Source organism: Ascaphus truei, chromosome 1, assembly GCF_040206685.1.
Source record: "Ascaphus truei isolate aAscTru1 chromosome 1, aAscTru1.hap1, whole genome shotgun sequence".
NCBI classification, from domain to species: domain Eukaryota; kingdom Metazoa; phylum Chordata; class Amphibia; order Anura; family Ascaphidae; genus Ascaphus; species Ascaphus truei.
Genome location: NC_134483.1, coordinates 277002104 through 277020195, shown reverse-complemented (window position 1 = coordinate 277020195; position 18092 = coordinate 277002104). Strand labels below are relative to the sequence as shown.

The 18092-nt window shown below is 47.1% G+C and overlaps 1 protein-coding gene across 1 annotated transcript in view; it reads right to left on the bottom strand.

Moving 5' to 3' along the window:
- CORO2A (coronin 2A) overlaps positions 1–18092 on the bottom strand; it is a 425741-nt gene that overhangs the window by 240050 nt on the left and 167599 nt on the right. Inside the window, exon 4 of the mRNA XM_075604517.1 lies at positions 14733–14882. Within this exon, the coding sequence (XP_075460632.1) occupies positions 14733–14882 (150 nt within the window). The remainder of the gene's footprint in view (positions 1–14732; positions 14883–18092) is intronic.

Here is an 18092-nt window from a genome sequence, read left to right as displayed (position 1 = left end):
TTCTCTTCTTCAATAAGTGTTTTTATTAAGTGTATTCTAAGGTTGTCGTGTGTCTGTCTATCAAGGAAATAAATGTCAATTTATTTTGCTCAACTTGTATGCTCAATCTACTTCCCAAAAATATAAAATTGTTGATAAGTTCCGTCCATCTGAGCCAATGATTGAACCACCTGTGTTGAAGGGGGGGGGAGGGGCTTGAGGACTAGAGTTGAGCCGCCCTGCTTTATTTGGCCCAGACTGTAAAAAAAAAATATATATATATATATATATAAAACCTTTGATGCAACTATCGCCATTCAGGGATACACAATTTCTAGGAAAGATAGGTGAAAGAGAGAAGGGGTGTTAATTTATAGTGCATATATCTTACCATTTACGCTGCTAAATTGCCCCCCAAGCCCACCCTCTTTGGAAATCGTATTTGCCAAAAACTGCCTCCCCTCTTCTAAGCGTGTCTTGATTGCTGGCATCTACCACCCCGCTAAAGCCCCACTACAGTCTCCGACTGATATCACCCAGTTTCTTGGCTCAAATTCTGCTCTGAATGAGAAGAGTGAGGTGTTAGTTCTTGGAGATTTCAATTACAATTGGCTCGACCCTAAAAAACAAGAAAATCCAGATAGAACTCAAGTCACTTAACCGAATGCAACTAATTTCCCAACCCACATAGACAAACCTAAAATCTCACAACCATTCCTTGCTAGACTGGATTCTCTCCTCCAGTCCCAGCAGAATCCAATCCTCTGGCATCCTACTTGACATTTTCAGTGACTATGCAATAGTGTACTGTGTAAGAATAATCAAACCACCCCAATCAAGCTCTAAAGTTCTCCTCACTAGAACATTTAGAAACTTTAACCCACAACAGTTTCTGGCAGATCTTACCAGCTGACCTTGGAACAGAATCAACATAATTCCTGACCCGATTCTGAACTTGACTACTTCCAATCATTGTTCTTAAAACTTTGAGTATGGGGAGCCCATCGTCCGTGGGTTACAACCGACCTTATATTGCTCTACAATTTTAGGGATGCCGTGTGGAAAAGCTACAAAGTAACTGACACTACTGTCGCCAGGTCCCCTCTGGTCCCCCCGCTCTCTCGTTTTCCCTCCCCTTATCCTCTCTTATCATCTTACCAGGATGTTGCTGGTAGGGCGACAGAGTCGCCGGCGGCTCCCTCCACAGGGCGCCGCTATATTGTGTGTGCGCGAGCAAGCGCAAAGGTTCGTGCATGCGCAGAAGCGGCGGATGGATAGACAGGGGCCTGAAAGGTTGCGCATTCGCAGGGCACCTCGTGGTGGCCATTAGAGTCACACATGCAAAGTGTCCTATGCGCACGCAGCCCCAATGTTAAGCAGCAGAGAGACAACTCCCATGATGCTTAGGGGGAACCTGCCAGGTAATGCACGGTAACCAATGGGATGGCTGGATTGCACCTGAAGGGAGGAAAGAGTACTGCATGCTGGGACAGGAAACGGAGAGTCAAGACATGGACCCTGAAGGTGCAGGTAGTGTCCACGGAGCTGTGCTCCAGGGTCTAGGCCAGAGGTAACCCCCCAGGGCCCAGTTAGCTCCCTGAGCTACAGTAGTATGTTGGTTCTGGTGAGGGAACACTCCCACCACGTTGGGATCCCTCATCGGGGGAGGCGCTGCACCGTGTATAAGTATACCCCAGACTCCCAGTGGCAGAGGTTCAGACCTCCTGTTAGCCACACAGGTGACAGCAGCACGTGTAGTTGTAGTACCCCGGGGGTACACTGGCTACATTTGGAGACGGTGCTGAGATTCAGACGTGGGGTGCCCGAACGCCTTAAAAATTTAACTAAATTTCACGTTACCTTCTCGCCTAGAGGTGTACGCGTGGGCGGTAAAGAGGCAAGTCCCGCCCTCACAAACCCTTGCTGTAGGACAAGTTCCCACCAACTCATCATCCTATGAGATATGCTTAATACTAATGCAGTATCCCAACCTAGAAGAGGCCAAAATCCTGGGTCGCCGCACAGACATGGCGGATTATGGTGCACAGTACTAGTCACTGGGGGATGTGAATTGTCTGCAGAGCAAGGCCCATCCAACTTGTGGCTCCATGTGGCCCTCAGTTCAGGGTGTCCTGTTATCTATATGGAAAATAGCTGAAGCGCTCAAATGCAGGTATATCTCAAAATGATAATAAGCCAGACCACTGTACCAGGGTACTAACAATTGATATAGTACCTATTGTGTCATATAATGGGTACTATCCTCCTGAAGACAGGTGGTGTGTGGTGCAACCCACTCACCATCAGTCTCATTGGCAGGTTCCCCTGAAAAATATGCAAATACTCACATCCTGGTAGGGCAGGCAGGCAGGCTGTGCAGCTACTCAATGCAATACAGGGAAAAGGGAGACCAAAAAGCGCACCAGCACAAACGGAGCAGGAAGAATCCTGTTTTATCCTTGAAAAAGAACGCTGCGACGTTCGAAATGCATTGGATGGGTCTTTTGCCACATTAAAGTGCCCTTTTAATCATTTTTTTGTCCTGGTTTCTTCCTGCTCCGTTTGTGCTGGTGCGCTTTTTGGTCTCCCTTTTCCCTGTCCTGTTATCTATCCTGAAATGCCGATCAAACTAGAGCCCTGTAGCCCCATTACAGATTTGCAAGAGAATAGTATGCGCCTGTCCCCATCCCCTTCAGAAAGAAGTTGCGGAGTTGAGGTCAGTGTCTTATCGTGTGCTAATTGTCGCTCAAGTAGGCAGAGCTCCAGCCCAAACCCCAGCCCCAGTAGGAAGGAGATATTCAACTGCTCGCCCAAGCCATACAACAACTGGATAGGCCCAAGCCTGAATCCCCTCCCCCGCAGCCATACCTCAAATGAAAGCTCTTTTCAGGGGTAAAACCTACTCCCATCGGTGAGGAGGATTTTGAAGTTTGGAGAGAATTTACTGCACAGGAACTGGAAGAATGGACCTGTCCTGATGCGGTGAAAAGACAACAAATAATGGAGTGTCTACGTTCCCCAGTGTCCACTACCATAAAGATGTATAAAGATCAGCATACATAGGTTACAGCACAACAGATGATGGATTCTCTTATTCGGGCCTACGGAAAGGAAGACGACGTGAGTGAGTTATGGACTAAGTACTACAACCTCCACCAGAAGGAGGGGGAAGACCTATCAGAGTTCATACAACGGATCCAATTGATCTTGTGGGATTTACGCTCCCGACAAGTTATTAAGGCCTCAGAAGTGAATGGGTATAGGAGCACTCAATTCCTGCGGGGAGCCATACCCACTCATCACATCGTAGTAATGATCAGAGGCTCGCTACTGAAAGGGAACCCCTCCTACGTTGGAAGACCTACTGACTACAGACTTCCGTTGCTTTAACTGTGGCGAAAAGTGCCATGCTGCAAGAGTCTGTCCGAACCCCAGAAAACCCACTATGGCCCAGACCTACACAGTAAAAGTGCACAAATCACTCTCTTCCTTATCAGCAATACCCGAGGAGGATGAGGGAGAGTCAGAGGCCCCCACAGGAGATCCCCTCTCACACGATGCTTACAGCCGTGTGGGACCCACTGCTATAATAGGAGTCATCGGGGAAGGCATCTATGCCTCAGCTTTGATGGACACTGGGTCTCAGTTGACAATTATCTATCAGACATTCTACAACCAACACCTAAGCCACCTGCCCCTACAGTCGGACGAAAAGATGAAGTTGTGGGGCCGTAGCAACGAGGATTATCCCATCGACAGGGTGATAGCTGTGCAGATCAATATATCTCAATTGAATACCAATCGGACTCACCCAATGAGATTGGAAGCCCTGGTCTGTCCCGAGCCCCAAGAACACTGAGTGCTCCCATCATATTGGGAACTAATGCTGATGTAGTGAGATCGGTGATCCGCGCATACCTTCAGGAGATAGGTGAATTACCTCTGTCTAAGCTGCAGCTCCCTCCAGCCCTCGAGGTTGAATGTTTACGAGTCGCTTCCCAGAAAGAATATGGGGAGATCTTCAATAACGAGAAAGGATTGATAGAGATTCCACCAGGGGGAGTGAGACACATGACCGCAGTGGTCAGATACTGGGGCCGAGACACCGTAGACACCTTGTTCTCTTTAGAAACCACCCCTGAAGACAATCTCAAGAGAGGGTACAAGATGGTACCGGAAATGAGGGAATAGACCACAGCTATTCCTGAGAAAATCACGGTGTCCATGCAAAACGTCTCCCTACATCCGGTGCCATTTGAATTCGGACAGAGACTGGGCAGGATATACCCTGTTACAACCGTGGAGACAGTAATGCATGTCAAGGCAGCTACCGCACAGGAAGAGCCCAAGGGGTTACCATTTGATTTTGGAGATTCGACCATATCTGAAGAGTGGAAGAATCGGCTAAGTGCGCAGCTGGAGGAACGCCGAGAAGTGTTCTCTACTAGTGAGCTGGATGTGGGCTGTAGCCGTAATGCTCAACACATGATCCGATTGAACGATACCACTCCATTCTGAGAGCGATTCAGGCAAATTGCCCCCAGGGATGTGGATGACGTAAGGAATGTCATCAATGAGCCGACATAGTGACTGAGTCACGAAGTCCCTACGCCTCTCCAATAGTGATAGTGAGAAAGAAGAACGGGTCCGTCCATCTGTGCGTTGATTATCATACTCTGAATCAACGTACCATCCCCGATCAGTACACACTACCCCGGATCGAGGAGATCCTTAATGCGCTGTCAGGGAGCCAGTAGTTCAGCGTATTGGATCTGCGCTCCAGCTACCATCAAGTCCCCATGAGCCCGGCAGATCAAGAAAAAACGGCCTTCATCTGTCCTCTTGGGTTCTAACAGTTCACCCGCATGCCTCAAGGTATTTGTGGTGCTCCTGTGACGTTCCAGAGGCTGATGGAGAAGACGATCGGGGACATGAACCCGCGTGAGTGTCTAATCTATCTGGATGACATAATCGTGTTTGGGAAGACCCTTGAAGAACATAAGGCCCGTCTCCTGAAGGTGTTGGATAGGTTGGGTAAGGAAGGCCTGAAGCTATCCATAGATAAGTGCCGGTTTTGCCGAACCTCCGTCTCCTATGTGGGCCACCGATCCTGCCAAGGTACTGTAGAAGCCGTGGTTAACTGGCCAAGACCCGACAATGTGATGGAGTTACAATCTTTCTTAATGTTCTGTGGCTATTACTGAAGATTCGTTGAAGGATACTCTAGCAAGGCCAAGGCTCTCAATAATCTACTCAAGATTTACCCAGAGGAGCCTCGGCAGAAAACTACGTCTACAAGAACACCCTTTGGAGATAAATGGACCTCCAACTGTGAAAAGGTGTTCGTTGGACTGAAGAAAAGCCTGACGAAAGCTCCTGTGCTGGCCTATGCTGACCCAGAGAAACCCTATGTCTTGCATGTGGATGCTAGCTTCAATGGGCTGGGAGCGGTGTTACATCAGAAGTACCCTGCTGGTCTGCGTCCAGTGGCATATGTGAGCCAAAGCTTAACTCCCAGTGAGAAGAACTATCCGGTTCATAAATTGGAATTTCTCACCCTCAAGTGGGCAGTAGTGGAAAAGCTCCACGATTATCTGTATGGGGTCTCCTTTGAAGTAAGAACAGACAACAACCCATTGACCTACATCCTAACAACTGCCAAACTGGATGCCACTTGTCATTGGTGGTTGGCCACATTATGCAACTACCCGTTCACATTAAAATGCAAGCCCGGGCCTCTGAACATAGGAGCAGACGCACTATCTAGAAGACCGGGGCTGAGCACCATGTCTGATGACGGACCTTGGGAAGAGATTCCTGCACAAGGAATGAAGGCGATGTGCTCTACCGCAGCGGTAGTGGAAGCTAAGGTGGCATTCTCAGAGTTGCGAGTAGTGGATTCATTAGGATGCCGACCCCAGGCCCTTCCGGGTGCTTACTGCCACCCTGATGGCATGGGTCTTACTCCTAATGTCATCTTCACTTGGAAGGAAATTTTACTAGCCCAGATAAGTGATCCGGTGGTTAATGCGGTCCGTGAGGCTTTCAATAAAAATGACCCGTCTATGATGAAACAGGTCCCCAAGGACATCTATGCAATCCTCATTGGGGAATGGGACAAATTTGAAATCAATCGTGGCTTCCTTTATCGAATTGTTCCCTACCACAATCATCCTGACCGATGACAATAGTTTCTGCCACAGCATCTGCAACGACTCTTCTTACGATCCTTACATGATGATCACGGACACCTGGGGGTGGCAAGGACCATTGGATTAGTAAGAGATCGATTCCTCTGGCCTAAAATGCGGAGGTCAGTAGAACAACATTGCAAGAAGTGTGTATGGTGTATTCAGATAAAGACAATGTCCACCCATGCTGCCCAAATGGGCCATCTCAAAAGCTCTGGCCCAATGGACTTAGTCTGCATGGACTTCTTATGTATAGAGCCAGACTCAAAAGGCATAAGCAATGTGCTAGTAGTGACAGATCACTATACCCACTATGCACAAGCATTCCCGACTAAAGATCAGAAAGCTACCACAGTGGCTAAAGTGCTGTGGGAAAGATATTTTGTGCACTATGGTCTGCCAAATAGGATGCACTCCGATCAGGAAAGAGATTTCGAGAGCAAGCTTATCAAAGAATTGCTAACGCTGTTAAATATTCAGAAATACAGGACCACTCCTACCATCCTGAGGGAGATGCGCTCCCTGAAATATTTAATCGGACATTGCTAGATATGCTAGGCACTCTAAAAGATTCCCGAAAAGGAGAATAGAGCAAACATGTGGAGGCCTTAGTGCATACATACAATTGCACTCAGCACGAGTCCACCGGGTATACGCCGTACTTCATGATGTTTGGGAGAGAAGCCAGATTGACGGTTGACATCCGCCTGCGGGTATCTACCGATGGGGTACCCAATATGGCTCATTATCGATATGTGAGAAGACTCCAAGATAGTCTGCACTGTGCAGACTATCAGTTAGCAGAAAGAGCCACAGCTAAACTAAATGTCAATAACAAAAGGAGCTACGACCACAAGGTACGTTATCGGGAGCTCCGACCTGGAGACGCAGTTCTCCTACGCAACTTGGGGATTCCCGGCAAACACAAGCTGGCTGATCGCTACAGAGAGGGACCCTTCCAAGTAGAGTCCCAAATGCTGGGCCTCCCTATCTATCATATACTGTACGTGATGTGAATGGCAGGGTAAAGGTCTGGCACAGAAACCACTTGTTGTCTATCCCACAACTGGGAGAAAATGATCCAGAAGCAGAAACTGTAGTAACTGATAATGAACCTGAAGAGTCTAAATAGAATCCCGCTCCAACAGATGAGACGATTCAAGATCCTCTGGAAGGAACTTCCAACAGAGATTGGTGGGCACCTCCCGAAAGAGCAATGGGTAATGGGCCTGCGCCTCAAGTACCATCAACAGGTGAGTCACCAAGTCAACAACTAAATCCTAATAGCCTGATTTTTGTGCCACACAGAGACAGTTCAGTTACCTAGAGACTTTGCCCAAACTGGTTCACACTCTGCATGCGTTCAGGCCTCAAGCCTATGATGGTCTCTCCCATGAGGAAGAGATGGAGACTGAGACTCACAGAAGCCAGCGAGTGAAACGCCCTCCCATTAAAGTGGCTTATGATTCATTAGGGGCACCTCACTATGAGTCTCAGCAGCCAGCAAAAGCTAAGCTAGCCTCCATGATACATATGTTTGATGAAATGTACAATCTCATTTAGAGTGATCATTAAGTTATACACAGAAACAGCATTTTAATTATATAATGTTGTATACGCATATGTTGTTTCAAGCGGGGTCGTTGAAGTTTTCACCAGGGGGAGGATGTAGCCCCCGCTCTCTCGTTTTCCTTCCCCTACCCTATCTTATGTGGGGATGTTGCTGGCACGGAAACGCAGTTGCCGGCGGCTCCCTCCGTAGGGCGCCGCCATATTGTGTGTGCGCGAGCATGCGCAAAGGTTCGTGCATGCACAGAAGCGACGGATGGATAGACAGGGGCCTAAAAGGTTGCGAATGCGCAGAGCACCCCAGCGGCAGCCATTAGAGTCGCGCATGCACAGTGTCCTATGGGCACACGGCCCCAATGTTAATTAAGCAGCAGAGAGACTACAACTCCCATGATGCTTAGGGGGAAGCTGCCAGGTGACGCACAGTAACTAATGGGATGGCTGGATTGCTCCTGAAGAGAGGAAAGAGTACTGCATGGTGTGACAGGAAACGGAGAGTCAAGACCTGGACCCTGAAGGTGCAGATAGTGTCCACGGAGCTGTGCTCCAGGGACTAGGCCAGAGGTAACCCCCCAGGGCCCAGTTGGCTCCCTGAGCCACAGTAGAAGTATCCTATGTGTATGATATAGGGAAAGTCCTTAAGATAGGGACTCTTTCCACTATAGCAATAGAGAGAGAGATATGCTGCAGGACATTGCCTGAAAGTGCAGTTTGATAGCAGAAAGCAGAGTTGGACTCCTTCGTAGAGACTGCTCCCAAAGGATCATGCGGCTGGGGGTCCCTCCCCAGAGGAGTCAGATGGCAGAATCATCCACGCAAGGAGCAGCAAAGCACCGCGCAGCAGGATCCCGTTGTGGAGCCGCTGATTGTTGCTGATTATCCTGGTCAGGACTATGACCAGGGAGGTATTATAAGTGCACCACCGGGCCCCAACACAGGGAAGCACTATTCATCACACTCACACTATTGTTTGTGGACACTCAGGGGTTAAATGCCCAGGCACATTGCTACTGAAAGGACAAAGGGTGATGAAATGATTGACATGTGGGCTGATGCAATGAGACATACAGTATGTAAAGAAGTTATATTCAAATGCTTAGTAAATACTGTTCTTATCCAACTGTGTGTATTTACTGTGTATGTTGGTTCCGGTGAGGGAACACTCCCACCACGTTGGGATCCCTCATCGGTGGAGGCGCTGCACTGTGTATAAGTATACCCCAGGCTCCCAGTGGCGGAGGTTCAGGAGGTTCAGGCCTCCTGTTAGCCACACAGGTGACAGCAGCACGCGTCGTTGTAGTACCCCGGGGGTACAAGGGCTACACTACTAAGGATCCTAGTGATTACAGATGCCTGCGGAATATGTGCACAAGGAAAACAAGACACGCAAAAGCACAATATTACTCTAACAATCTTCGCCAGAATACATCCGGAATACATCCAATCCAGCTAACTTCTGGTAGGTCATCAACAATATATTCCAGCCTTCTAACCATCAACAGCCATGTAATATCACTAAGGAGGATATGGGATCTGACAAATCTCACTGATATTGCAAATGCATTCAATGAATACTTTGTTGGGTGTGCTACGAACTTATTAGCAAAACGCAACCCAAACTAGAATCATGTACCTCATTCTAGGAGTACACCTATAGCCCCATCCTCTCCCAACACTGCTCACAATTTTAAATTTGGCCCAGTATCTGAAGAGGAGATTACACAAGTGCTCCTCAAATTAAAACAAAGCAGCCAATGTGGACCTGAGTTACTCCAATCTAAGATCCTATGACTTGGTGCCCCAGCCATTGCCAAACAACTTCACTAATTAACTCTATTCTGTGTGCAGGCCATAACCCTAAAACTTGAAAAATGCCAGAATTGTCCCAATCTTCAAAATTGGGGACAAAAACACTGTCTCAACCTACAAGCCAATCTCTCTCCTCCCAATTCTATCCAAAGTCATGGAAATATGTGTTCACTCCCAATGAAGTGATTACTATACTGTGAGGAATCGCCGTCCTGGCGGCCGTAGACTGTCTCCTCACCTTAAAGGTCCTGCTGCGACGGACATCAAGGATGCGCAATCTCTTGGTCCTGTTACGCACGCGGATCTTGTGCGGCTCTGACTCCGTCCCCCTCTCCGGCGCGCGTAGGGTGCGTTCTTCCAGCCTCCCTGCTGATGCGCATCTCAAGCTCCGCCCCTGCTCTGGTGACGGACAGGGCCGGCGTGGGAGTGACGTACATTCTGGGCTCCGACCCCTGACCTCCGTGACGCGCGCGGGTCGACGCGCGATCAGTCCCGCCCCTGTTCCTAATCAGGCTGCATAATAATGCACACCTGTGTGCACCAGCAGCCAATAGGATTCTGCTTCCTGGTTCTATTCTGGCTTTCTATTGGAGGATCTCCCTTTATATGCCTTCCTGTTTCTGACTCTCATTGCTGAGCATAGTCTAGTGTGACGCCGTGCCTTGCTGCATTCAGTTCTGGTGACCTTGCCTTGCCTTGCCTGTTTACCTATTGTTACCTGAACCTGCTTATCTCTTGGACTCCGCACCTCTCTTCCCCTGATCCGGCTATGAACGACCATTCTCCTGTCTCCAGACCTGACCTTGGATAAGTACTATAATGATCCGCTACTCTCCTATCCTGAACCTGGCTACATACCCTGACGATCCGCTACTCTCCAATGCTGAACTTAACTACGCACCCTGACGATCCGCAACTCTCCTCTCCTGACTTGGCAAGTACAATCTACTATTCTCACAACTCTAACCATGACCTGGCTTGCACGACCAATCTACATCCTAGGCGGGCCCGCGTGGCTGTGGGTTGGCGTTACTCAGTTAAGCGCTTCGTTTGTGGTGAGCTACGCGTTACATATACCAAGATAAATGTACAATATATTCCAGCTTTCTAGCCATCAATAACCATGTAATATCATTTAGGACGATATGGAATCTGACAAATCCCACTGACATTGCTAATGCATTCAATTAATACTTTGTTGGGTGTACTACTAAATTATTAGCGAAACGCAACCCAAACTAGAAACATGAACCTGATTCTGGGAGTACCCTATAGCCCCACCCTCAACACTGCTCACAATTTTAAATTTGACCCAGTACCTGAAGCGATTACGCAAGTGCTCCTCAATTTAAAACTAAGCAGCCAATGTGGACCTGACTTAATGCCATCTAAGATCCTATGACTTGGTGCCCCAGCCATTGCCAAACAACTTGCTTCCCTAATCAACTCTATTCTGTCTGCAGGCCATAACACTAAAACCTGGAAAAATGCCAGAATTGTCCCAATCTTCAAAATTAGGGACAAAAACACTGTCTCAAACTACAGGCCAATCTCTTTTCTCCCATTACTATCCAAAGTCATGGAAATATGTGTTCACTGCCAATTAAGCGAGTACTACTGTATACCAAGACAAATGTCCCTAGCCAATTCCAATCTGGCTTTCGCCCCAAACACTCCCTCCTAAAAGTTTGCAATAAGATCCAGTGTGGAATGGAACTGGGACAACTTACTGGTACAATATTCCTAGATTTTTCAAAGGTTTTGATACTGTTGATCATGTTATCTTACTAAACAAACTCCCGTGCTCTGAAATAGGGAAGCCTTCTTTAAACTGCTTTTTTTCCTACCTACCAGGTAGATCCCAATATGTGACTAACTCAGGCTCTAACTCCAACCCCTTGGATACCACCTGCGGTGTCCCACAAGGCTCTGTTCTAGGGCCCCTACTCTTCTCCGTGTTCATCAACGATCTTCCCACAGCTTGCACGGGAGCTTCAATACACATGTATGCGGATGACACAATCCTATATGAACATCCGACCTTGAACACGTACTTCAATCTGACTTTTTGAGACTTGAAAATTTGATTTCCCAAAACAAACTGTTTTTAAACACTGACAAGACTGGAACAATTGTATTTGGGACCAAGGCTAAATTTTTAAAGCTTCCAATGAATGAGCTCCAGATCATAACCAACTCTAATACCATCCTAGCCCCCGTTACGAGTTTTAAATATTTGGGCATATGGTTTGACTCCCATTTTAACATTTGGGTTGCAAATTGATACCCTGACATCCAAAACTTATGCCAAACTAGGTGTACTTTATAGGAACAAATCCTCCCTAAGTCTGCTGTTCAGAAACCGCATTGCACAGCAGATGCTAATGCCAATTATAGACTATGGGGACATAGTATATGGCATGGTACCTCAAACTCACCTTAGCAAACTTGACACCCTCTACAACTCAATATGCCATTTTGTTCTCTAACACAACTACAACACACATCACTGCGAAATGCTCAAAGAACTAGATTGGTCATCACTTGAGTCTAGGCGCAAAGTTCATATTTTCTGTCTTGCCTTCAAATACTTTTTCGGTCTGCTACCCGCCTATCTGAAAAAGCTCCTCACTTCTACCACACACAGCACTTATCATCTAAGATCTAACTCCAAAAGACTATTCATGGTCCCAAGGTTCAACAAAGTATCCGGCCGCTTCTCCTTATCTCACCATGCACCCCACAACTGGAACAATCTACCGGAGACTCTCACAGCCGCCATCAGTCTAAATTCTTTAAAAACTAAAGCTGTTTAACATTTTAATCTGGTATGTAACTGTTACATAACATATAACATAACATATACTATTTTTAACTGAGCATGCAATGTCTTGTATATAATGTATAACCCTGTTCACTTAATGCAACTGTATTTTTAACCATGTATTTGTCAATATAGCTCTGTGCCCAGGACATACTTGAAAACGAGAGGTAGCTCAATGTGTTACTTCCAGGTAAAACATTTTATAAATAAATAAATTTCCATCTCTCCTGAGATCATCTCCATCCACTAGATCATACAGTATATCAAGAAAGAGCCAAAGCTTGAGATGTGCCTTTTTCAATCTGGGAAAATGTGAGTAGAAACTTAACAAGATACAGCAAGACCTCACCACGTGTTCAAACGTATTTCACTATTTTTTCTCATGTCTCTCTTTTGGGTGCCGCCCTATTTTCCCTTTCGCTTGGAGAAAATGTTGTGGTTTAATGTCAGGTAATCTGTGCAGCACTCAGCACTTTGTGTGGCCCTAGCTTGTTCTGACGGTGTGCGTATTGCACAATTATTTTCTCTGTTTTCTCGTTTTTAGTCCCATCCTATGCTCCCCTCTCGCTTGGAGAGAACTACTCACACCAAGCAATGTAGGAGATGGTTCATTATTTTAGGGTTTGGGTGGAGGATTTTGTAGGTCACCATTTTTATCATTACCACCATCACATGTGTAATTTGTATTTTCTTTTATATATCACCATCACTGCTTGCACATTTATCTATGCCTATGGATATCATTTGAAATTGCACTTTATTTTAGCATTTATTAACACTTTACATAGTATTTATTAATTTCACTGAGATTCACTGTTGGAGCAGCGAGCAATATGGGGGGGGGTTGAAGGACAGAGGGGAGGAGTGACGGGAGGGAAGTGAGGGGGGTGAGGGATAGGGGGATTGAGGGATGGGTGGAGTTGAGGGATGAGGGGAGTCTGAGGGGCGATGGGGAGTGTGGGAAAGGAGAGGGGTCAGGGACAGGAGAGGTGAGGGACCGGGGAAGGGGCAGTGAGAGAAAAGTGGTGGGGCAGTGAGGGTGACAGTGAGTGACAATGAGAGGGCAGTGGCAATGGGTGATCCCTACCTTCTTGTGCACGACTGTTAAGCAGTCAGCGTGGCAGTCAGGCAGGCAACTCAGCAGAGACCCTGTCCCTCAACACATGAAAGGAGTGGTTGTGACATCCTCTCCTAGTCCCTCCCTGTCTCTGAGCTCAACGGCTCTCCAGCAAGTTACTTCCGGGACTCAATCCGGGACTTACTTCCCGATTTCCCGATGTTTGAAATTAGAACCCGGTTAGGATCAAATTTCCCGGGAATCGGGAAATTTCCTGGGAAGTGGAAACACTGCTTATAAGTATTTGTACAGTAAATATTTTTTTTAAACAGTTGTTTACACTGCTTGTTGTTGTTTTTTTACTTAACTGAACCCCAAGTTGCTGAGCGACTAGCTGTTTCGTCAAAGAATACTTGCCAGATGAACACCAAAAGGGTACTCATTCTGGCAATCAATAGAAAATTGGAACATCATCGGGAGAGGGCTCTACGTGGCCATATTTGTAGATTTTCTGGGGAATGACAGGTATAAAAAAATCACTACAAATATCTGAAGAAAAGGCACAACATTTCAATATCTGAAGAACCGGGAGATCTCCTGTATCAGCTCCACGGGACCCCAGTTCAGATAAGATATCATAAATGTATCATATTTAGGGGGGGTTGCTCTTTTAAAGTTAGTTTGTAAACTTGGTGTGCTGAGACTTGGGAGGGGTTTGATTTCCTCTGGTTGCTCCCTTTTGTCTGATCTATCACTATGTGTTTAGCAAGTGCTTGCACAGGTAATTTCTCCCTCCTCCCTCTTCTTTATCGGCTCCCTTAAAACACAGGGTGGGATAAAAGAAGAGGTAGCACTTTATTAACAAACATTTCCCTCTTTAGAGTCCCAGCACAAATGTAATTGGCTATTTATTTTGAAAGAAAAAAAAGCTGCCAGGTCTTTGCTTTTAGAATGGTTAGATTTGTTGATGAAAGCCAATTGATATGTCACATTGTATACAAAAGGGTAGTTTTTGGCCGGGTACATTGGAATGCACATTTAATACAAAGCTCCCTGAACCTCTCGAATATGAACTCGTTGGGAAGAGGGCTACATTCTCCCTAGATTTACTTTTTTATGTCAGATGTTCCCATACTTGTACTGTAAACGCAGCTCACTGTATTTTTTTTTTATTGCCTATATGAGTCTTCTGTAAAGCTCTGCATATATAGTTTATATAGGTTTTGAAGAAAAAAAACCAATGGTGAATGCATTAATTAAGTTTTTCATCTGCTTCAGATATGATTTCTATCAAACAGCTTACCTTATAATCATAGCCAGTGCTCAAAATGATATTGCTAGCTGTTGGATGCCATTCAATAAGTCCAACTCTTCTGGTGTGACCCAGGAGCTCCTTTTTTGCATCTGTTAGGTTCTTAGAAAAGAAATGCTTTGGAATGTCCCAAATCTTGACCTGTTAGCATGAGGCAAACAAAAGGTGCGATAATAGAAGGTTTTTCACGTTTGTGCAATATTTCATCTCATGATATTCACTGAGCACAATGTGAAATATTTCGGAAGCAGAAATCATAATTCTTTTGGGCCCATGTCAATCCTGTATCTTTTTTTCCACCAGCTAACTGCTCCGAAAACAGTAACGTTTGGAGGTTTGGGCAGCTGTAACATGAGTCACTTTGCTTCATTTTAATTTTTACCACTCCCTTTTCTTTGTATATTTTATTTTTACAAGAATGGCAAATCGGAGGGTTTCCCGGAGCTGAATCATGTTTATTTCAGCTCCAGGGCCCCCTTGGTTCTCGAGATACATACATGTAACGGAAGCTCTGGTACTGCCCTTCCATGGGAGAAAACATGATGGTCTAAATCCCTTTGTTTATGGGAGGATTGGCCCGCGTGACGAAGGGGATCAAGTATTCGGAAGTAACGGCGCTACCTATCCATGTATGTATCTAGTGAACCAGGAGTCTGAAATGAATGTTGAGCTCCGAGTGTGTGCAATGAAAAAAGGATTGTGGTATATTTAATAAGTTACAATAAGGTAATTAAAACAGGTTAGTACAGCTCAACCCCGTTATAGCGCGGTCCTCGGGGTCCACCCGATCCGACCGCGCTAGAACTGGGGTCGCGCTAATTTTTTAAAAAAAGGCCACCGCGCGCCCGATCGGGAGGAGGGAGGGAAGAGGTGGCCGGCAGCCACCGTAACTTCCTCTAGCAGCCTCACTTCCCCCAGTAGTCCACACCGATCCCCCCCCCACCAGCCCCGCTCTGATCAACCCCCCCAGCCAGCCCCGCTCCAAGCAACCCCTCCAGCCAGCCCCGCTCCAAGCAACCCCCCCAGCTAGCTTTGCTCTGCCCCCCCGCCAGCCTGCCAGCTCCGCTACGACCCCCCCGCTAGACCCGCTCCGAGCAATCCCCCCAGCTCTGCACCGACACCCCCCCTCCCGATGCCAGCTCCGCTCTGACACCCCCTCCCCCCCGATGACAGCTCTACTACGACACCCCCCTCCCGATGCCAGCTCCACTCCGATCTCAGCAACCAACACCAAAGGTAGGGAGGGGGAGTGGGAGGGGTGGGAGGGTGTGGTGTGAGTGTGGTGTCAGTGTGGTGTGTGCAGTGTGCAGTGTGCAGTGAGTTTGTGCAGTGTGCAGTGAGTGTGTGCAGTGTGCTGTGAGTGTGTGCAGTGTGTGCTGGTGCTGTTATTTTATTTTTTAATTTGGGGTCCATGCTCAAACCGCTATATTAGCAATCCGCGTTATAGCGTATCGCGCAATAACGGGGTTGAGCTGTATCATTTATTTTATCTTTGTTTCAAAAGTTAACCATTGTCTGTAGGAACTGATTGAAGCTCAGACTAAGCTCTTCGGACAGGGATTTAGGGATTTCCTTTCTGATAGTCTGATCTATGTTTGTTGCACTTATTGTATTATTATTTCCTGCATTCTATTGTCTCTTTTGTAAAGGGGTGCGTACAATGTTGTAGCTGTATAAATAATAAATAAAAATATATATACACACACAAACACACACACACAAGGTGGGTCTTACTGGTCTCTGTCTAAACTCTGCCATGTAATTTTATAGCCAAGCAGTAGGTGTCTATACTCCCCCCACTCAGAATTGAAAACAAGGGAACATCTCCAGACTCGGAAAATTATTTAAAATCAGCAATCCCCTTGGAAAACCCCATAACAATGGATAATGTTGCACCTTCCGTTGGCCTGCGTAACCTCAGGAGATTTGAATGGGCAATCTATTTTTCCTGGAGAGGCAGAGCATGAAAAACTTCACCGAACCAGGGTTGTCCCATGAGCTGAAATCAACAGTTCAGGAGTATCCACTAGTCCCTGCAACAAAAAAAAATCAGGGGAGATTGCTACTTTAAATGTGACACGCTGAGTGCTCATTTGCACGTCATTACCCAGAGTCCCTGGCTGCAGTGAAAGTATTGTATGCTAAGAGATAATGGGGAAAAACAGGGTTGCAGACCTGTCTCTGACACGTGAATGTGCTCACAAGTGGTATTTTTATTTGCTGTACTTCACAAGTATTTTTAAATAATTTTATATTTGACCTGGGTTCCCCGACTGGCCCCTTATCTCCGCTGCAGCTCGGGAGAAGGGGGGGTTGTTGTGGGGGGCGCATCGTCGGAGCTTCGACGGGAGCATAGGATCAGAGTGCCGCCATTTTGCCTTTGCTAGCGCCTGCGCAGTATCTTCCCGTGGTCCGGCGGCCATTACATGGTTCGCGCACTGCCAGGGAGCATTGCAGCCAATGTTAAGGGGGTTCCGCGGGGACTACAGCTCCCAGAAGGCCACAGGGCTGGGAGTCAGGTAGCCAGGCCTGGCCAATGACGTGAAAGGATTCTTCTGTGAGGCAGTTGATACATTTAAAACTCAGAGGGTTGCTGGCAGTTGGAGCAGGGACGCAGCTAGGGGAGGTTGTACAGGTGCATGGATTTGTGACCCTCTGCATTAGGCCAGAGATCCCCTAGGCCCCAGATAGGCCCCAACTTATCCAAAGCCTGTGGCTGAAGTAGGGAAGGCCCTTCAGTTAGGTATCCTGCCCCTCTAGTGGTTAGTCAGCTTAGGGCCACAGTGGTTTCATTTGAACTATTGCTGCAGCAGTCTGGGACCACACTGCCAGAGAGGAGCGAGCACCATTGTGCAAGTCACTACAGAGGGAGCTATCCCATCCAGCGGAGGATATCATTGGATTGGCAGATCCCCTGCTTCTCGTTGTTAGCACGCCCCGGGTGTGGACACATCCGGCATGTACCGTTCGAGAAACGTGCACCAACACCAGTATAATAAGATGCCCACCCCTCACGTCTAGAGGGGTGGGCATCTTTTGGGGACACTTATTGGGTGAAGTGACCAAGGGACACCTCTGGTACTGTGGACACAGTGTGGGGATACACGGTGGTGGGACAACACCCTGCGTGGCGAGGTTTAGCTTTAACAATTAGTATTGCTATTGCCTGTATGTGGTTTATGTTTATTGCTCACAGTAAATGTTGTAACGGATTTTCTGGTTTGGCCTGACCCACCCAATCTAACATTGGCCCCTGTGGTCTAACCAGTCCCCATTAAATGGTCGTGTCTGGTGGTGCACCTGTTGGCAACAGGACTCCTGAGTCTCCCGCATGATGTCGTGTGGGGAATG